At 38.4% G+C, this 22,759-nt stretch overlaps 1 protein-coding gene across 1 annotated transcript in view; it reads left to right on the top strand.

The window, feature by feature from the left end:
- The window catches only part of TENM3 (teneurin transmembrane protein 3), a 2,279,939-nt gene that overhangs the window by 2,151,785 nt on the left and 105,395 nt on the right, over positions 1–22,759 (top strand). Inside the window, exons 14-18 of the mRNA XM_050789940.1 lie at positions 4,560–4,770; positions 5,143–5,244; positions 5,434–5,628; positions 6,700–6,900; positions 19,301–19,486. Coding sequence (XP_050645897.1) covers positions 4,560–4,770; positions 5,143–5,244; positions 5,434–5,628; positions 6,700–6,900; positions 19,301–19,486 — 895 coding nt within the window. The remainder of the gene's footprint in view (positions 1–4,559; positions 4,771–5,142; positions 5,245–5,433; positions 5,629–6,699; positions 6,901–19,300; positions 19,487–22,759) is intronic.

Raw genomic sequence — 22,759 nt, 5'->3', positions numbered from 1 at the left:
CTCCTCGGCCTCCCGAAGTGTTAGGATTACAGGCGTGAGCCACCGCGCCCAGCCAGTCTGGACCATTTTAAATTTTAGATTTGACTCCAGTTCATCTTATAGGTGACACTGACTAGGATACAATAACCAGGTTTTCTTAAGGCCAGGCACAGTGGGTCACACCTGTAGTCCCAGCACTGGGAGGCTGAGGTGGGTGGAGCACTTAAGGTCAGGAGTTCAAGACCGGCCTGACCAACGTGGTGAAACCCCGTCTCTACTAAAAATACAAAACTAGCCGAACGTAGTGATGCACACCTGTAATCCCAGCTACTCAGGAGGCTGAGGCAGGAGAATCACTTGAACCCTGGAGGCGGAGGTTGCAGTGAGCGAGAGATCGTGACATTGCACTCCAGCCTGGACAACAAGAGCAAAACTCTGTCTAGGGGAAAAAAAAAAAAAAAAAAAAAAAAAAAATTTTTTCTTAAATGGAAGTCCTCTATAACTTCAATTATAGTAGACAGATTGGATTTATAGCAATTGTCCAGTGAAATATGAAAAAATATTTTCCCATTAAAACCACATATGTGATTATTTGTGTATAATTCAAAAAATGTACCTCTAAGCCGAGCATAATAGTGAACATGTAACTTATAAATTCCAGAAAATAATTTCAGATAAGAATTGCCTATTGTTTTGTGTACTTGAAAGGTTTATTTAAAGATTTAGTTGACTCTGCAAGTTGTATATAACATTTAAGATTAGAGAAATAAAAGGTGCAGTTTCAGGTTTTCTCATAATCTTTCTAGTATTTAAACATAATACATGTGATACCCACTTTTCTTTTCTACCACAATATATGTGTTTAAGTAGGTTATGCATTTTCTTAAGCATCACGGTTATTATAGTTTCTTCCTGTGGTTTATTCAGTATCAGCAGAGCAAACAACTGTTTCTGAGTTCAGTGTTTAAACATGAAATATTCTATAAAGCAGCCCAAATTGAATATTTCTCTGTTTCTGGGGAACATTAAATAAATCAACCTGAAATAATTAAAAGTGGCCAGCCATTCAGAATGGTTGCTTGAGCTGTCACAGTCTTTGTGACCTTTTTAAAACTGCCCGTTTGATTGTTGCCAACGCATCAGTGGGCTCTCTTCTCCCTGATGCCAGTTCATTCTCTTGGTCAGTTAGTGGCCTAAGGAGGCGATGCAGAGCCTTATGGTTAAGTGTACTGTAGCATTTGAGTGCAGTCACATGAAGGCTCTTGTCGAATGAGAGTTGGAAGCCTGGGTTCTAAGCATACCCTTTACCACCTTTTCACTTGGTGACCTTGCAGCATCCCTTCTCTGAGCCTTAGTGTCCATTGGTAAAGTGAAAGAGTTGGATCAGATGATGTGTAAAATCTCTTTATTCTCTATATTCCAATTACAGCAAGACTGTGCCACTACCAAAGAGTTGATGTCAGGACACAGTTAAGTATTCATAGATTCCAAGAACTCATCGTTTTAGTAACAGAATTGAATTAAACCTCTAATCTAACTGTTCAGAAGTGAACCACGAAGATACCTGAAACAAAATCTATTTGTTTTTAAATGGTCTATTAGGTAACCAGCATAAATACAACAAAGACGGGCAAACTTTTCTTCTATTGATTTTCCAAAAGACCTTGTTAATACATTGTAGTTGAAACCAACTTTAGACGAGGATTGTTAAAGCGTGTATATTTGTTAATATTAAATCATAAGAAAATGACCTTTAAACAGAGCTTTCACAAGTAAAATTATCTCACTTTATATGAAACCTTTATCAAGTATAAGCTTTGTCTCATGATGGCTTCCCCGGAGTAGTGCAATTGAAGAGTTAGCCCCAAGAATTTCTTCCTAAAAAGAGCATAAGGTCCTAAGACTCCTCTTCTCCCCAAAAATATATGTGTCTCCATCTTAGAAGTATTACAGAGCAAAACTCACATTTGCCCTTAAGTGACCAGTTTATGCCCTAAGAACGAAAATTGTTAAGTATTTTCATTCCTTGTAATTTGGTAACTTTTGGCACAGATGGTTTTAGTGTTAACGTAGGGAATGTTTCTTTAGGTATTTGAATCACTTCTGAAATCATGTGTGAAACACTTCTGCAGAAGAGCCTAGAACTGGGTAGATACTCAAAACCTGTCAGCTCCTCCTCCCCACCATCATGTTCACTACCCTGGCCTTATTTTATTGTTCACAGTGTGATGCAAATGGTTACTTCCATGATAAAGGTGATGGTTGTGCTTTTACCTTCAAAGACCAGCTAAAACTCAGAATTTCTCCCTTCAACTGTTTCAGTTACTGTGTTTAATGTTAGGGAAGAAAAATGTTTATATGCTTGGGTCATAAAAAGAAATTTTTTCTTGTCTCTTTGCCATGCAAATGTGTAAATATTTAAACCTGATGAGGAAATGAATGGCTTATTTGAGACAGAATCACCTTTCAAAACTGCTGAATTAGTTTTCCTCTAATAATTCTAGAATAGAATTCCAGTCAAATTTTTGTAGGGCAGGTATCCACACCAGTCATTCTTTTCATCCTTATAAGGTATAAATGAAAATAAACGTCGTTGACTGCTGATCACGTTATACTATTTTTATATATTTCTCACAGCTGAATTCTATTCTAATGAAACTACCCAAAAGAACAAAAAAAGATTTTACTTATAAATAATAATTTTAATAAGTCAGAAGCTGAATTAAATTCTAAATTCTCTCCAATGTTAACAGCAGAGGTCTATGATCAGTAAAATGGCAATCTATTTAACTGTGATTCTCAGTATTTCCAACAACTGATTTTATTCCACCTTGATTGAATTAAGAGATTCATATAATAATCTTTTTCTTAAATAGGCCTCTGATGAAATTCCATTTAAGAAATCTATCAAAGTAGAATATTTATGATTTATATATGCAGTATTATAATTATTATTTATATATTGTACTGTGGCATATGTTTCACCATAAACACACCTCAGGAATAGAATGAAACTAGGTAACAGTCTGTAGACACTGAATCACTCTACTTTTAACAATTGTTATCTAAAAAATTTCTTGAAACTACATTGGAAAGTCTTTTCAGCATCTTTCAAATTCCCTGTATTATTTCTACTTATAAAATTTTACTCCACTGTATAACAGTCACATTTTATATTTTTAATTCTGTTTAAACTCTCCAGCCACCAATGTTGATGTCTAATTTTACTAAAACAAAACTTAGGTTTAATGATGACCCATTCATAAGAGTAGTCAGGCACATTTCCTATTATTGCCGTCGCTTCAGAACCCCTCCATTGACTGTTTAGATCAAAGATGTAAAGGCATCTTGTTACTTGTCTTTAATCTAACAATAACTAAGTAAAGCCCGGGGCGTTCTCCATCGTGCTTGAGATGGTCACATCAGGGTCACAGGAGAGGTGGAGTAGGGTGGGAGGGATGACCCCACTTGGAGTGAAGTGCTCTTGAGTTCACACCCCAACCCCACCATTACCAGATGGCTGAGAGCCTGCTGCAGCTCCTCAAGTTCAGATTCCTTCATCTGTAAAGTGCAAATGGTAAAGCCTTCCTACGAGGGTTCCTGTGAGGAACCGGCACAGAGTAAGGATTCAACAGTAGTTGTTGCTACATGAATATTAAGTCAGAGAAGACTGTAAAGGGTTATCTTGTGGTCTAACTAAAACGAGATTGCTGGCATCATGGATGGAACTGGAGGTCATTGCGTGAAGTGAAATAAGCCAGGCATAGAAAGTCAAATACCACATATTCTGACTTATATATAGGAGCTAAAAAAGTGAATGAGTAGAAAGAGGAGAATGATGGTTCTCAGCAAACTAACACCAGAACAGAAAACCAAACACTACATGTTCTCACTCATGAGTGGGAGTTGAATGCTGAGAACACATGGACACAGGGAGGGGAACATCACACACCAAGGCCTCTCAGGGGGTGGGGTTCTAGGGGAGGGATAGCATTAGGAGAAATACCTAATGTAGATGATGGGTTGATGGGTGCAGCCAACCACCATGGCACGTGCATACCTATGTAACAAACCAGCACATTCTGCACATGTATCCCAGAACTTAAAGTGTAATAAAATAAAATTTAAAACAAAGAAAGAGTAGAATGATGGATACCAGAGGCTGGGAGGGCACTCAAAATATGTACAACTGTTATATATCAATTTTGAATTAATGCATTAAAAATAAGCCTGCTGGATTGGAAATGTCAGTTCATGTAGATTTTATGTTTGTATCCCCAGACTGCCTAAACTCATTAAACTTTGATCAGTCAGTAGAATTAAATAAATTTGGAAACCATATTGCCCAATAAGGGGAAAAAAATGGTCCCTGATGATTGGATCCGGCCCTATGTGGCAGGTAGTTTGCATCCTCCTGTAAATGGTGTGCATAGGAGACTTCTGCCATTTGGACCTGTCAGTCAGGAACTTCTCTCTAACATTGTATTTGTTAGAGCAAAGGAAGACAGCTTGGAGAACAAAAAGAAAGAGAAGCAGCCAGCCTTTATATTTCTGACTATTTTTCGTCATCCATCCCGCAGTATGACTTCGTGGAGCTCCTGGATGGCAGCAGGCTGATTGCCAGAGAGCAGCGGAGCCTGCTTGAGACGGAGAGAGCCGGACGGCAGGCGAGATCCGTCAGCCTTCATGAGGCTGGCTTTATCCAGTACTTGGATTCCGGAATCTGGCATCTGGCTTTTTATAATGACGGGAAAAATGCAGAGCAGGTGTCTTTTAATACCATTGTTATAGGTAAGAATAGTCTTCAAAGCCCCCTTTTCCAGGCTACAGCCTAAACGCCGTGTTTAATAGAAACTAAATTATCTGTACCAATTTGGGGTAATTCCTAGGGTGTTAAAGCCCAGGTAGAATATGAGAATTATTTTTGAACCGTTTATTTGTGAATATGTGACAGACTATGAAGCAATGGGAGAAAATATCATCTGGAATTACCTTGGGAGACAAGAATACATCATGAAACACTTTGAAAATCTGCATTTGAAGTGACAGTGCTTTGCTTTACTCCTCAAATTATCTAGCATAAATGAAGATCAAAGTGACACCGTTTATCTTTTGCAAGAGGCAGGCTATACAACAAGTGTTCCTTCTTTCCCTTTTCTTCAGAGTCTGTGGTGGAATGTCCCCGGAATTGTCATGGAAATGGAGAGTGCGTTTCTGGAACTTGCCATTGTTTTCCAGGATTTCTGGGTCCAGATTGTTCAAGAGGTATGCAAGTTAGATTCTTTTCTTAAGCCGATATAAATAAGCTGTAGAAACACAAGTAATTCCAAGAACTACCGAGACAGGAAAGAAGGGGGAAAACCGGCAAATTGCTTGTTCCAGCGATGTGTCTTTTCTCTCGGAAGCTCGGTGGAAAATGTGGCTGTAATTCTTCTGTCGTGTCTTGTTTCACAGCGGCCTGTCCAGTGTTATGTAGTGGCAACGGGCAGTACTCCAAGGGCCGCTGCCTGTGTTTCAGCGGCTGGAAGGGTACGGAGTGTGATGTGCCGGCTACCCAGTGTATTGACCCGCAGTGTGGGGGTCGTGGGATTTGTATCATGGGCTCTTGTGCCTGCAACTCGGGATACAAAGGAGAAAATTGTGAAGAAGGTAAACATGTCAATATTTGCAGAAGTCTGTTGTTGTCTTCATAAAGAAATAGATTATATCTGTAATCTTTAGTTTGGCAAATCTCTTTTATAGGCTTCCTTTTGAAAGCAATTTTGAAAAATCCATATTTATGAATGCATTGTCTTATTAACATTTTAACTAATAAAAAGAACACACACCAAAGGGCCTCTTGCTCTTTTTCAGCCGTGTGAATCATTCCTTTTCTTCACTCTGAGAAAGCAAGCAGACCTCGTACCTTGAAACTAACAGCAGACTGTTGGATTTTATTTTTCTTTTTATAGTTTTTTACATTGATGCCAGCTTCTAAATCTAGCATTTTGACTTCTCTAGAAAGACAGAATGGTACACAAAATATGCTACTGAAAAGAAGTGTGACATCATGGATTTGTTCCATAGCTGTGTACGTGTAATGATGAGAGTCAAGATACCATATTGTAAAGTGCAGGTGAATTGTTTTTTCAGAAAGCAAAAAAGCACCATTTCCGTTCTTCAATCAAATTGATTTTATTGATCTGCACACACAAAGTAATGCAATTAAGTCTCTGGAATTAAATTTTCAGGCCATTGACCCTACAAGTGTAAAGTTTTATTGAGTCAAATTGCTAAATTAAATCTCGTCATCTAAAGCACATTAAAGTGAATTAAGAAAGAGAGTATGCAACTCATTTATTTCTCAAACAGTGTGAGGATCCCATACAGCCATCAGTACTCAGTGGTCACAGATTTTGTTATAGAGAAGGCAATACTTATTACTCTGTGATTAGGCAGAACAGAGAGCAATAGTCTGAAACCTCAAGAGCCTATGTGTGTAATTCAGGAAAATTACAAATCCTTGCAAGAGTCTCAATTACCTAAATGGCACGAGCCTGGTTCTTAATGCTTTATTGTGTTATAATTCTTTGCATTTTCAGAAACAGGTTCTTGAAAATGGTAGATAAATATTTGATTATCCAAAGTGTTCATATAAATTAGATTAGGATTTAATTCTTTTTTCTGCCTGCACTATGATATCTTCTGGATTTAATAAAATCGTTCTTGTCTTTATACCAGCTGACTGTCTAGACCCTGGGTGTTCTAATCATGGTGTGTGTATTCATGGGGAATGTCACTGCAGTCCAGGATGGGGAGGTAGCAATTGTGAAATACTGAAGACCATGTGTCCAGACCAGTGCTCTGGTCACGGAACATACCTTCAAGAAAGTGGCTCCTGCACATGTGACCCTAATTGGACTGGCCCAGACTGCTCAAATGGTGAGGTTAATAAATGCAGTACAATCAAGTTGCTTGATACTATTTAGCTAAAAATGATATTTTAATTTTTAAAAGCCTCTTTGTAAACGTAATACAAATTTTAGTAAAGTGATTCTTTGCAGAAATAAATATTAAAAGTAATGATATGTAGTTGCCTTATAAAAAAGAAGGAACCATGCTTAGCCAAGTTATCATTAAAATTTCCCCTTTAGTATTATGGGGAGGAGTAAGCTTTCATTTGCATAAGATACCATATCTTCTTAACTCTCAATTTATGGAACTACTAATCGAAACTAACCTCTCTAAAATCTTAAGTATAGCTTGGGAATTTAAGCACCATTATCTTATAAACAGAGAAGCCTCAATTTTAAAAAATCACTTGACAATATAGGGCTAAACATGATCACAGTAAAGATTATGCATGTATAGATATTATGATATGTATAAATGGTTCAACACTGAGTTTTTAATCATAATAATATGGTTATAATAGAAATGGTACAAGGTAATTTTATTCAGTCAGCCAAGTTGTTATTGAGTACTTACTGTGTGTGTGGGATTGTGATAGGCCCCGTAAGAATAAAAGACTAACGAATCATGTCTGCCCTCTAGAACAATGGCTTTCTAATTTTTTGACCTTGAACTATCACCTTAAATACATTTTTGCATTATGACCTAGTGTAAGTGTACATACACATCCTCACATAATTGAAATAAACATTCTACAAAGTGATACACGCTGTTTTTTTTCAAGCCTATTTTATTTTTTTTCAAATGTTGGTTGCAGGCCATGAGCTAATTCCATGACTCATAAGTTACAGTTTGAGAAGATGCCATTCTAGTGCGGAAGATTACAGTTTAATTAGGGAGATGAGATGAATACATATGAAATAATTCTAAATCAATATATTCTAGTTTGATATTATATTGAGTATTACATGGAATATTATGCTGAATTCAGTGGACATTCAGAGGAATGATTCTAAATGAGTATTCGAAGTTTTCAAGGAGACTTGTATTAACATTCTCTATTTAATGATGATGGCAGTCTGGATAAGGGTATAATTTTTGGCTAGGTGAACAGTATTAGAAAGTACTTAAGAGCATGGACTGTGAAATCAGATGTGTGGATTCACATCCAATCTGTACTCCTTAAGAGCTATGTGACCTTAGGCAAATTGCTATATGCCTCAGTTTACTCATCTGTAAAATCATGGGACAGTCTTCACAAAGATGCTGTGGGAATTACTTGGAATAATGTATATAACATACTTAGTACAAAGCTTGGCTGATAATAAATTCTAAAGATCGCTTCCACCACCATCACTACCATAGAACATCCCTAATCTGAAATTCAAAATGCTCCAAAATTCAAACGTTTTTGAGCACCAACATGATGCTCAAAGGAAATGCTCATTGCAGCATTTCACATTTTGTATTTTCAGATTAGGGATGCTCCACTGGTACGTATTCTGCAAATATTATAACATCTGGAAAAGTTTAAAATCCAAATCACTTCTGGTTCCAAGCAATTTAAATAAAAGATTAGCAAAGATGCAATTGTGAGAAATATCATTATATTCAAGGGACAGTGAAAAAGTATTTGGAGGCAAAAAATTGGATTGGGCCTAATTATGGGGAGTAAGGTTTAGAAATGATAGTTTCAGGCAATGGAGGATTTACCAATAGCACTAATTTGCCCAGTAAAACAACGAGAGTATCGTTTTTGGAAAACTGTCCTGTAGATAATAAGTCAGAGAGCATGAATTGTGAGACTTTGATGGTGAAGAGACAAGCTGGAGGACTTTCCCACAAGTGTGAGGTGATAAGAGGATGAATTCGTTGGGAGTCAGTAGAAATGAAAAAGATAAATCTGAGGGACATTTGAAAGGAAAAGCAGACAGGACCTGCTGAAAAAGACAACAGTGGAGACACGGGTTGAGAAGAGCTGTAAAAATGAAGCAAGGAGAATTGGTGCTAATGTTAATGTCCCTGAATGAAGCAAGAAAGTTGGGAAAGGGTGAGGCTGATTGAAGAGGCAGGACATAGGGAGGCAATGGAAGAGAAGTGAGAAATAGAAAAGAGGATGAATTCTGTTTGGATACTCAAAGTAAGCAAAACTACACAATTCATCAAAAGAGGAGGAAAAATGAGAAAGAGAAACAGGGAAGAGAAGTGGAGGAGGAAGAGGACGATTATAGAGAAGGAAGGACAAAGAGAAGAAATGAGAAAGAAAATGAATTTTACTAGCAGTGTAGAGTGAATAAAAACATCCCACTTAGATTAAATATAAGTCTTGGCTTCAGTGAAGGGGTCTATCTACTCTCCTGCCCCCTTCTCTAAGCCTGTTTAACAGTAAGTGACTGAGAACCAGAACACAGACGCTGAGCTGCCTGGGTTCAAATTTCGGATGGCCATTCACTAGCAATATGACGTTGGGCAAGTTATTTAATATCTCTGTGCCTCTGTTTCTTTGTATGTAAAATGGAGATAATTACAAGACTACTTTATACAGTTGAGGTAAGGCTGAAATGAGTTAGTACGTGAAAAGCACTTAGAATAGCACCTTACACAGTACGTGCTCAGTAAGTGTTAACCACTAATAGACGTAGTAGAGGGTGGTGATAGTAGTCACTGTGGTAGAAGTATTCTAAAGGCTAATTGTAGTTTGTCATACTTAATTTCTCATCAATTCAGAGGAGCTTCCACATTAGCGATTGGACATGGTTCCCCAAATGTGAAATTTATGAAATGCAAATTGTTTCCTCTATTAGTACAATCAAATGGCATAAAATGACCTGAAATATTGTGCTGAGAAGCTAATTCACATGTTTATTTTTAGCAAGAAGTAAAAAGACTAGTAATTTTTACAAATTGCTGTTTCCTGGCCTTTCAAGAACCTTGGGTGACATCTCTGCTGCCCTCTGAGTCAGTATCAGCATGACAGATTTCTCTGCTACTCTTTACCTCCTACAAATTGAATCCTGGAAGCCCAGACTAACAAATGTTTCCTATCAGCTAATTGATAATATTCATGAAAATTTTCTATTGAACTCATATACTACTGAGAGACAAATTTTCATCCTTTCTCCTTCCCATTCTGATTTTTGTATGAGATGAGTTTTCTTCCTCCTTCCCTCCCTCTCTTATCTCTCCTTCCTTCCTTCCTTCCTTCCTTCCTTCCTTCCTTCCTTCCTTCCTTCCTTCGTTCCTTCCTTCCTTCCTTCCTCCCTCCCTCCCTCCCTCCTTCTCTACTTCCCCTCCTTCCTGTTTTATTCACTCTCCCTCATCTTTTGGCCCATACACCTCTGGCTTGCTTGAGGAACCAGAAACTTTGGTGAGAAAATTCACATCTGCTAGAGCAAATAACATGTATAGAATAAATAAGAGTAAAAACACAAATTGGGATCTGGATTAGAGAGAGCCTGAAATGTCTTATTAAAGAATTTTAGGGATATTACCACCAACCAACACTTATCCAGCATGAGTGAGTGGTATTATTTTAAATAACACGTTAACTTGTTTTGTCCTCTATTCGTAAAATATATTTTGTAATTACATATAATTTACATATAAAATAAGCATTTAGTGTTTTCTGTTGAGTTTTTACCTATACTAAAAAACCCTTTCCGGGGGGGCGGAGCAAGATGGCCGAATAGGAACAGCTCCAGTCTCCAACTCCCAGCGCGAGCGACACAGAATACCGGTGATTTCTGCATTTTCAACCGAGGTACTGGGTTCATCTCACTGGGGAGTGCCGGACGATCGGTGCTGGTCAGCTGCTGCAGCCCGACCAGCGAGAGCTGAAGCAGGGCGAGGCATTGCCTCACCTGGGAAGCGCAAGGGGGAAGGGAATCCCTTTTCCTAGCCAGGGGAACTGAGACACACAACACCTGGAAAATCGGGTAACTCCCACCCCAATGCTGCGCTTTAAGCAAACAGGCACACCAGGAGATCATATCCCACACCTGGCCGGGAGGGTCCCACACCCACGGAGCCTCCCTCATTGCTACCACAGCAGTCTGCGATCTACCGGCAAGGCAGCAGCGAGGCTGGGGGAGGGGCGCCCGCCATTGCTGAGGATTAAGTAGGTAAACAAAGCTGCTGGGAAGCTCGAACTGGGTGGAGCTCACAGCAGCTCAAGGAAACCTGCCTGTCTCTGTAGACTCCACCTCTGGGGACAGGGCACAGTAAACAATAACAAACGCAGCAGAAAGCTCTGCAGACGCAAACGACTCTGTCTGACAGCTTTGAAGAGAGCAGTGGATCTCCCAACACGGAGGTTGAGATCTGAGAAGGGACAGACTCCCTGCTCAAGTGGGTCCCTGACCCCTGAGTAGCCTAACTGGGAGACATCCCCCACTAGGGGCAGTCTGACACCCCACACCTCACAGGGTGGAGTACACCCCTGAGAGGAAGCTTCCAAAGCAAGAATCAGACAGGTACACTCGCTGTTCAGAAATATTCTATCTTCTGCAGCCTCTGCTGCTGATATCCAGGCAAACAGGGTCTGGAGTGGACCTCAAGCAATCTCCAACAGACCTACAGCTGAGGGTCCTGACTGTTAGAAGGAAAACTATCAAACAGGAAGGACACCTACACCAAAACCCCATCAGTACATCACCATCATCAAAGACCAGAGGCAGATAAAACCACAAAGATGGGGAAAAAGCAGGGCAGAAAAGCTGGAAATTCAAAAAATAAGAGCGCATCTCCCCCGGCAAAGGAGCGCAGCTCATCGCCAGCAACGGATCAAAGCTGGACGGAGAATGACTTTGACGAGATGAGAGAAGAAGGCTTCAGTCCATCAAATTTCTCAGAGCTAAAGGAGGAATTACGTACCCAGCACAAAGAAACTAAAAATCTTGAAAAAAAAAGTGGAAGAATTGATGGCTAGAGTAATTAATGCAGAGAAGGTCATAAACGAAATGAAAGAGATGAAAACCATGACACGAGAAATACGTGACAAATGCACAAGCTTCAGTAACCGACTCGATCAACTGGAAGAAAGAGTATCAGCGATTGAGGAGCAAATGAATGAAATGAAGCGAGAAGAGAAACCAAAAGAAAAAAGAAGAAAAAGAAATGAACAAAGCCTGCAAGAAGTATGGGATTATGTAAAAAGACCAAATCTACGTCTGATTGGGGTGCCTGAAAGTGAGGGGGAAAATGGAACCAAGTTGGAAAACACTCTTCAGGATATCATCCAGGAGAACTTCCCCAACCTAGTAGGGCAGGCCAACATTCAAATCCAGGAAATACAGAGAACGCCACAAAGATACTCCTCGAGAAGAGCAACTCCAAGACACATAATTGCCAGATTCACCAAAGTTGAAATGAAGGAAAAAATCTTAAGGGCAGCCAGAGAGAAAGGTCGGGTTACCCACAAAGGGAAGCCCATCAGACTAACAGCAGATCTCTCAGCAGAAACTCTACAAGCCAGAAGAGAGTGGGGGCCAATATTCAACGTTCTTAAAGAAAAGAATTTTCAACCCAGAATTTCATATCCAGCCAAACTAAGTTTCATAAGTGAAGGAGAAATAAAATCTTTTACAGATAAGCAAATGCTTAGAGATTTTGTCACCACTAGGCCTGCCTTACAAGAGACCCTGAAGGAAGCACTAAACATGGAAAGGAACAACCGGTACCAGCCATTGCAAAAACATGCCAAAATGTAAAGACCATCGAGGCTAGGAAGAAACTGCATCAACTAACGAGCAAAATAACCAGTTAATATCATAATGGCAGGATCAAGTTCACACATAACAATCTTAACCTTAAATGTAAATGGACTAAATGCTCCAATTAAAAGACACAGACTGGCAAACTGGATAAAGAGTCAAGACCCATCAGTCTGCTGTATTCAGGAGACCCATCTCACACGCAGAGACATACATAGGCTCAAAATAAAGGGATGGAGGAAGATTTACCAAGCAAATGGAGAACAAAAAAAAGCGGGGGTTGCAATACTAGTCTCTGATAAAACAGACTTTAAACCATCAAAGATCAAAAGAGACAAAGAAGGCCATTACATAATGGTAAAGGGATCAATTCAACAGGAAGAGCTAACTATCCTAAATATATATGCACCCAATATAGGAGCACCCAGATTCATAAAGCAAGTCCTTAGAGACTTACAAAGAGACTTAGACTCCCATACAATAATAATGGGAGACTTCAACACTCCACTGTGAACATTAGACAGATCAACGAGACAGAAAGTTAACAAGGATATCCAGGAATTGAACTCATCTCTGCAGCAAGCAGACCTAATAGACGTCTATAGAACTCTCCACCCCAAATCAACAGAATATACATTCTTCTCAGCACCACATCGTACTTACTCCAAAATTGACCACGTAATTGGAAGTAAAGCACTCCTCAGCAAATGTACAAGAACAGAAATTATAACAAACTGTCTCTCAGACCACAGTGCAATCAAACTAGAACTCAGGACTGAGAAACTCAATCAAAACCGCTCAACTACATGGAAACTGAACAACCTGCTCCTGCATGACTACTGGGTACATAACGAAATGAAGGCAGAAATAAAGATGTTCTTTGAAACCAATTGAGAACAAAGATACAACATACCAGAATCTCTGGGACACATTTAAAGCAGTGTGTAGAGGGAAATTTATAGCACTAAATGCCCACAAGAGAAAGCAGGAAAGATCTAAAATTGACACTCTAACATCGCAATTAAAAGAACTAGAGAAGCAAGAGCAAACACATTCGAAAGGTAGCAGAAGGCAAGAAATAACTAAGATCAGAGCAGAACTGAAGGAGATAGAGACACAAAAAACCCTCCAAAAAATCAATGAATCCAGGAGTTGGTTTTTTGAAAAGATGAACAAAATTGACAGACCACTAGCAAGACTAATAAAGAAGAAAAGAGAGAAGAATCAAATCGACGCAATTAAAAATGATAAAGGGGATATCACCACCGACCCCACAGAAATACAAACTACCATCAGAGAATACTATAAACACCTCTACGCAAATAAACTAGAAAATCTAGAAGAAATGGATAATTTCCTGGACACTTACACTCTTCCAAGACTAAACCAGGAAGAAGTTGAATCCCTGAATAGACCAATAGCAGGCTCTGAAATTGAGGCAATAATTAATAACCTACCAACCAAAAAAAGTCCAGGACCAGATGGATTCACAGCCGAATTCTACCAGAGGTACAAGGAGGAGTTGGTACCATTCCTTCTGAAACTATTCCAATCAATAGAAAAAGAGGGAATCCTCCCTAACTCATTTTATGAGGCCAACATCATCCTGATACCAAAGCCTGGCAGAGACACAACAAAAAAAGAGAATTTTAGACCAATATCCCTGATGAACATCGATGCAAAAATCCTCAATAAAATACTGGCAAACCGGATTCAGCAACACATCAAAAAGCTTATCCACCATGATCAAGTTGGCTTCATCCCTGGGATGCAAGGTTGGTTCAACATTCGCAAATCAATAAACATAATCCAGCATATAAACAGAACCAAAGACAAGAACCACATGATTATCTCAATAGATGCAGAAAAGGCTTTTGACAAAATTCAACAGCCCTTCATGCTAAAAACGCTCAATAAATTCGGTATTGATGGAACGTACCTCAAAATAATAAGAGCTATTTATGACAAACCCACAGCCAATATCATACTGAATGGGCAAAAACTGGAAAAATTCCCTTTGAAAACTGGCACAAGACAGGGATGCCCTCTCTCACCACTCCTATTCAACATAGTGTTGGAAGTTCTGGCTAGGGCAATTAGGCAAGAGAAAGAAATCAAGGGTATTCAGTTAGGAAAAGAAGAAATCAAATTGTCCCTCTTTGCAGATGACATGATTGTATATTTAGAAAACCCCATTGTCTCAGCCCAAAATCTCCTTAAGCTGATAAGCAACTTCAGCAAAGTCTCAGGATACAAAATTAATGTGCAAAAATCACAAGCATTCTTATACACCAGTAACAGACAAACAGAGAGCCAAATCAGGAATGAACTTCCATTCACAATTGCTTCAAAGAGAATAAAATACCTAGGAATCCAACTTACAAGGGATGTAAAGGACCTCTTCAAGGAGAACTACAAACCACTGCTCAGTGAAATAAAAGAGGACACAAACAAATGGAAGAACATACCATGCTCATGGATAGGAAGAATTAATATCGTGAAAATGGCCATACTGCCCAAGGTAAATTATAGATTCAATGCCATCCCCATCAAGCTACCAATGACTTTCTTCACAGAATTGGAAAAAACTGCTTTAAAGTTCATATGGAACCAAAAAAGAGCCCGCATCTCCAAGACAATCCTAAGTCAAAAGAACAAAGCTGGAGGCATCACGCTACCTGACTTCAAACTATACTACAAGGCTACAGTAACCAAAACAGCATGGTACTGGTACCAAAACAGAGATACAGACCAATGGAACAGAACAGAGTCCTCAGAAATAATACCACACATCTACAGCCATGTGATCTTTGACAAACCTGAGAGAAACAAGAAATGGGGAAAGGATTCCCTATTTAATAAATGGTGCTGGGAAAATTGGCTAGCCATAAGTAGAAAGCTGAAACTGGATCCTTTCCTTACTCCTTATACGAAAATTAATTCAAGATGGATTATAGACTTAAATGTTAGACCTAATACCATAAAAATCCTAGAGGAAAACCTAGGTAGTACCATTCAGGACATAGGCATGGGCAAAGACTTCATGTCTAAAACACCAAAAGCAACGGCAGCAAAAGCCAAAATTGACAAATGGGATCTAATTAAACTAAAGAGCTTCTGCACAGCAAAAGAAACTACCATCAGAGTGAACAGGCAACCTACAGAATGGGAGAAAATTTTTGCAATCTACTCATCTGACAAAGGGCTAATATCCAGAACCTACAAAGAACTCAAACAAATTTACAAGAAAAAAACAAACAACCCCATCAAAAAGTGGGCAAAGGATGTGAACAGACATTTCTCAAAAGAAGACATTCATACAGCCAACAGACACATGAAAAAATGCTCATCATCACTGGCCATCAGAGAAATGCAAATCAAAACCACAATGAGATACCATCTCACACCAGTTAGAATGGCAGTCATTCAAAAGTCAGTAAACAACAGGTGCTGGAGAGGATGTGGAGAAATAGGAACACTTTTACACTGTTGGTGGGATTGTAAACTAGTTCAACCATTATGGAAAACAGTATGGCGATTCCTCAAGGATCTAGAACTAGATGTACCATATGACCCAGCCATCCCATTACTGGGTATATACCCAAAGGATTATAAATTATGCTGCTATAAAGACACATGCACACGTATGTTTATTGCGGCAGTATTCACAATAGCAAAGACTTGGAATCAACCCAAATGTCCATCAGTGACAGATTGGATTAAGAAAATGTGGCACATATACACCATGGAATACTATGCAGCCATAAAAAAGGATGAGTTTGTGTCCTTTGTAGGGACATGGATGCAGCTGGAAACCATCATTCTTAGCAAACTGTCACAAGAACAGAAAACCAAACACCGCATGTTCTCACTCATAGGTGGGAACTGAACAATGAGATCACTTGGACTCAGGAAGGGGAACGTCACACATCGGGGCCTATCATGGGGAGAGGGGAGCGGGGAGGGATTGCATTGGGATTTATACCTGATGTAAATGACGAGGTGATGGGTGCAGCACAGCAACATGGCACAAGTATACATATGTAACAAACCTGCACATTATGCACATGTACCCTACAACTTAAAGTATAATAATAATAAATAAAAAAAAAAAGAGAAAAAAAAAAAAAACCCTTTCCACAAAATATATCCAATTAAATGTTATAGAGATAATTACTTCTATAGTGAAGCTACTTGGTTCAGGTCTCTTATGCCTCCATCAGTAAAACGGCATATTAAGACTAGCTGTAGAATAATACTTGCTTGAAATACTGTCATTCAGATTTGCTTCCTACAATTATCCGAGTAGGAAAGGAACAAGCACAATAGCCCCTTTTTTCATATAAAGTTATTATAGTGTATTACCTGAATTATTTTATAAAGGGTAGTTTGTAACTCATACTAAATAACTTAAAAGTTAATTCAGCCCTCTTCATAAAATGATACTGCTATGAATTGGAAAATATACATATAAATGTTAATTAAAAGATTAAATTGGCTGCCAAAAATACATATCATTATTTTACGTATTTAGACTGAATTTTTTTCATGCTGCTGTAATTATTTTGGTAGTTGAAAATCTAATTTTACCTGTGTACTAAATGACTGTTTAGTCTTAGAGAACAGAGATCTTTATCCTATTCATCTTGATATCCTCAATGCAAAAAAGAAATTTCACATCTATTCAACTCTCGATAAGTAGAGTAGCATAATGAATACAATACTCCATTTTTGAAGAAAGTAATTATAATAAGTATAGAAAAAAATCTTTATGAAACTTTGCTATTAGCTGCAGAAAGACAGAAAACCCACTTCGAATTAATAGTAAAGATCTCAAATATGCTTCCAATCATGCTGTGAAAATATCTGGTCTTGTGTGCCTCAGATTTATCTGATTATTGCACAGTTCTCATTTAAAGCTTATAAAAGCACTGTTATTTTACATTTGTGGCTTAAAGTTTACAAGCAGTATAATTCTGAATTTCTAAGTGAATGCTAGAGGAAAACACTTTACTCACTACCTCTTCTGTTGTTGTGGAAATGACCTTCACATATCTAAATTCAATAAGAGAGTAGACTTTACACCGGAAGAAACATTTGGTTAAGCTGCTAAAAGAGAATAAATGAATTATTTCCATCTGAAAGTTTATAGGTTTGAAAGCAACAGGGCTTTCCTCTATCTTCATCAGCAGTTTGTTCATTAATTAGCCCTTCAATTCCACTTCAATTAAATTAACTCTAATTAATAAGTTCATTACAAAGATTGACGCGCCTTGCTCAAAGCTAGTGTGCTAAATGCTGATAAACACCATCACCCTAATGAAAAATTGATTAGATTGAATAAAAAGGGTACCTCAGAAAGAAACCTCTCGCTTCTAGAGCTGGGTTGATATTATGTTACTCTGAAGTTAATCAAACTATCTTGGATCTCTTAATCAAAAATTTAATTCAAAGGAGATAGAAAATATTGCCTGAAAAAACCTGTGTGCTACCCTCTTCCAGTTAATAGTCCTGGGTGTTGTTTATAAAAAATATTACAACTCTCATAGTGCCTTGATAAGGTGTTTAAAGTTAGCCTGTAAGATAGAGAATCACGTGTCTGAGAAATGTTATTTGGGGAATGAATAGGAAAAACAGAACATGTGACTGCATAAACAGCTACTATTTTTTAATCAAATAAAGGTTTAGTACATTTTCTGTTTGTTAGAAATGATTTTAGGTTTTTATTGTTCAGTGCTTTATTTTTGCAAGAAAACGAAAACTAATCACCAGTCTTAGAATTTCAGGGGTATTACCCCAAAAAACTATAGCTAACTTTAACCTTATATGTAAAGAGTAAAATGAAATAACCTTCAAAGTTTCTTTTACCTTTCCCTCTCCCTGTCTCTCAATTGGAACTAGTTAAAGAAAGCTGTTAAGAAAGCTTAAAAAATTTTTCTTACACATCGAATTCTTTTTAAAGAGCTAACCTGGTATAACATTTGAAGTCATTTGGTAACTTGTGCTCTTTTCAGTAATTCTAGGAATTGAAAAACTTTGTTTTTCAAAGGAGAGTCAATTATATGTATTATTAAACTGGTTTTGTACTGTGGACTAAGAAATTTGTATCTGTCAAGAGTACAAGTTTACTGACTAGGAGAAACAGTTTCCTTTTACATGCATGTCTGTGTCAGAAGCAAGCTAATTTGCTTACCAAAGTAGATTCCTCTTCGTGAAAGTTTCTGAATATTTAAAACATTTAAATGTGGCATTAGAAATAACCCCTTTTCAGATTCTTGCCATATGTATGAAACCCAAGCCTGTTAGATACCTGAGATGCTGAAATATTTCATTAATTTGGGGGTGGGGATATGGGGACCTGTTTTCCTGGTGATAGATGTATATAAACATGACTACTCTCTATATATGTAATGTTTTCTATCTAAAGTATTATATATATATAAAGAAATTATTTCTAGCAATTGTCATGTGTATTTTATGCATGATTAGAGCAGCATGTAAAATTAAATGATGAATAAAGATGTAGAGTTCCACCATTGATAATTTCCTAGTAGTCGGTGCTGAAATTTACTTAACATACAAATACTTCTGATTTCTTTTTGATGATTTTGTGTTTCACTTGAACAAATGTGAGTGGAAGATGGAGCGCTGCTTATTAATTCCCCTTCTCCCTCCCGCTACCCTTCTCTCCTGTTTTGCTTCCTCTTCCTCCCACGCAGAAATATGTTCTGTGGACTGTGGCTCACACGGCGTTTGCATGGGGGGGACGTGTCGCTGTGAAGAAGGCTGGACGGGCCCAGCGTGTAATCAGAGAGCCTGCCATCCCCGCTGTGCCGAGCATGGAACCTGCAAGGATGGCAAGTGCGAATGCAGCCAGGGCTGGAATGGAGAGCACTGCACTATTGGTAGGCTCACTGCACGTCTGTGTCTATCTGTCCCCCTCCTCCCAGAGAAGAGCCCCCATGGTCAGCTGTTTTCAACTTGGAAAAGGCCTGTTCTTTGCATTATTTTTTACTTGTCTTTCTTAACACGAAGTTATTTTTTAAATATGGTTGTCATTTTATGATGGCAATTCAGTTCTTTTTAGAACAGCTGTCACACGTATGAGGTTTAAACTTTTATTCCTTGGTTTTGGGGATGGCCACGTAAATGGACTCACATAAAACAGACTTAATGATTTGTTTATAAGTGAAGTTTTATCAAATATTACTTCTTGATGTTCCATATTGCCATTGCATTTCTTAATAGCAGATTCTCCACTTTAGAAAAAAATACTTTAAATTTTTTTCAAATATATGGCCTTGTTGGCTGCTGTAGTTTCCAGAATCACACAGCTTAGACTTGCCCATATCTTGAGTCTCTTTGACTTTTTATGACTTTATTTTGTGGTATCATGAGAAATAAAGTTGAGTAAAATGCACAAATCTCGCTGCTTTTAAACCTATATGGTTAACACTTTTTCATATATGATGACATTTGTGAACATCTATAGGTTAAAGAAAACCATCAGATAGATGTTTCAGATAAAAACGCTAGTACATAAACAATATTTAGCATAGATACAAAAGTATCCAAAATATATATATCATATTTTCAAGATCCTCAGTGTCATTGCTTTTACCATTTGTCACTAAAATTAAAATGTCTAATTTTAAAACTACAACAAAAGTATGTAATAAATTTCTACATCACTTCAGTGAAAGTACACAATATTAGTTATAAATGGCACAGTCCTACGAAAATTTCAGAATTGGTGGTATAGTATTTCTCCACATTGTTTTACATTCCTAGGGTGAAAGTTGATAAATCTGTTGTGGGGAGTGTCAGTATCTTTTAAAGATTTCTTCTTCTGATGTATCTGTAAGTATTAGGTACTTCGCTTTTTTGCTTTTTTGGGTAGCCAGAAACTTTGTCATGGGAAAATTGAAATCACATATGTCTTATAAATTGTCACAAGTGTGTCGTTATAAACTTCATGGAAGGTTTTTTCTAGTCTTAATGCCATCCTTGACATCTGTTTCAAGGGTCTCACCGCACCCCCACGCTGGTGATCTTCAAGAAGAACTCAGGACCCAGAGGTAGTTGTATCATGGCTGTAATGTGTCACAACCAGCAAGAAAAAAAGACATATCCCGCAGAGTCTGCAGAAATCCATGCACAGCCTTCCCACCTTCCTTCTCTCCCACTGGGAGAGGTCACATGTAGAACGCTCCTTTTCCCAGCAGCGAAATAAATCAACATGTGTGCAGTATTTCTGCCCAAGGAAGCCTGTTCGAGACTTAGAGCAAGCTTGTCCAGCCTGTGGCCTGTGGGCCATATGCAGCCCAGGACAGCTTTGAATGAGGCCCAACACAAATTCATAAACCTTCCTAAAACAGAGATTTTTTTGGCAATTTTTTAGCTCATCAGCTATTGTTAGTGTTAATGTATGTTATGTGTGGTCCAAGACGATTTTTATTCTTCCATGGTGGCCCGGGGAAGCCTAAAGATTGGACTTCCCTGACTTAGAGTCTAAGGTTTTTATTGGGGCTGTTCTAGGAGGTATCCTCTGTCTGCCACAACCACCAAAATCCTAACTCTCCTAAGAAGAGCGGGTGTGGACAAAGTAACCTTATCAGTGTAGGGGACATCCACATTTCCAGATACCAGCCAAGGGACAGCCCGCCAAAATCCTGCGAATCAGACCCGCTGTTAGCTCTTAATTGCACAGCATCCTTGGAGCTTCACTGGTTGAATTGGAGCTTCCTGCCTGCAGCTGGGGAAACATGTATAGTTTCTGCTGAAATCAACAAGAGGTGCCCACAGTCCTAGCGCTTGCACAGGGCTCGTACCCACTGATGTGGCCTTCCCCTCCCAAAGAGAGGCCTTCTGGGGCAGTGGCAGAGATTGTTCATGTGAACTACATTAAGGCAGAAAAAAATTGATGAGCAGGATTTGTGTATCCTTTTGTGGCCATACAAGGGACAATGCAATACCTCTATAACCAAACAGCTCCATGTCCCAGGTGCCAGAATGCCTATATACCAGAGGCAGGGCGGGAAAACTATACCTCTGATCATATCCCCTCATTCTTTATGACCCCACCACCCGATACCCAATCAGAAGAAGTGAATTGAGTCTAGCTGAGGGAGAAAAGTGATGATCTGACTGTATGTATCTTAGGAAGTACAGCAAACACGTGTGTACAGCTTTGAAAACCAGGAAGTGTACCAAAAAGTTATCCATTGGCAGATTTAACTTATCAACCAATAGTTATTCACCAGATCATTTTAATGTTGTTCTCAGTGGCCTTGGTATTATTACAGGGATAATAGTTTCCCGTAGATGAGCTGTTTTTGAACAAATTCCTAGTTATTTAGGAACAAACAGGATTTTTGTTAGCAATGGGTCTTTGTATTACAATTTAATAAACCCTGCAATAGTTCTTAGCAATTCCATTTTCTATTATTTTCATTTATTCTGTTGCTTTATACTCCATATGAGTAGCAGTGTGGGAAATAAGGGACCTGCTTCATTTAAAAATAAATCCTAGATGTGAACCTTTTAAAAGATGCAGAGTGCCTTTAAAGCATTTTCTGCTTTTTTATACTAATAAGATGAGTTTTTTCCAATGTTGGCCTACAAAGATCCAATTGCCTTTCCCCTGTTTCCTTACTACCTGTGTATATGCCCACCATAGTTTCCTGGTTAGGGGGTTAGGGCCCTAAGTGGCCCTAAGGGACCATTTGTGAGCCACGGATTGAACACCCAGGAAACTCTGGTGTGTTTTCTCACTTGGGATGGTTACTGTTGTTGCATTTCCTCTCCATTTCAACTCTTATGCATCTGGCTGAAAGAAGCTGCCACTGATGAAAGAATGCTCATAAATCAGCAAGATTGTTTTCTTTCTCCATATTATGTGCCATCTCATTGAATACCAAACAGGGAGGTTAATTGAAAGAGAAATGGAGGAGAAAGTAAACAGAAGCAAACAAAAGTTCCCACTAGAAAGCAAAGGATATTCTTCATTAGTCATCTTACTGTCTTCATAAACTCTGTCCATGCTTTCATAAAACCATAGGCATTTTGAGAGTAAAACAGGTTATGAATTTGAAGTGTTCACTGAACGCCCTATCTACCTGAAAGGATTCCATTCTGATATTTTTGTTAGAGTATTCATATTTTCCTCTCATTATGAA

Source organism: Macaca thibetana, chromosome 5 (assembly GCF_024542745.1).
Source record: "Macaca thibetana thibetana isolate TM-01 chromosome 5, ASM2454274v1, whole genome shotgun sequence".
NCBI classification, from domain to species: domain Eukaryota; kingdom Metazoa; phylum Chordata; class Mammalia; order Primates; family Cercopithecidae; genus Macaca; species Macaca thibetana.
The sequence above is the reverse complement of the archived record's forward strand: the minus strand, read 5'-3'. Positions and strand labels throughout refer to the sequence as shown.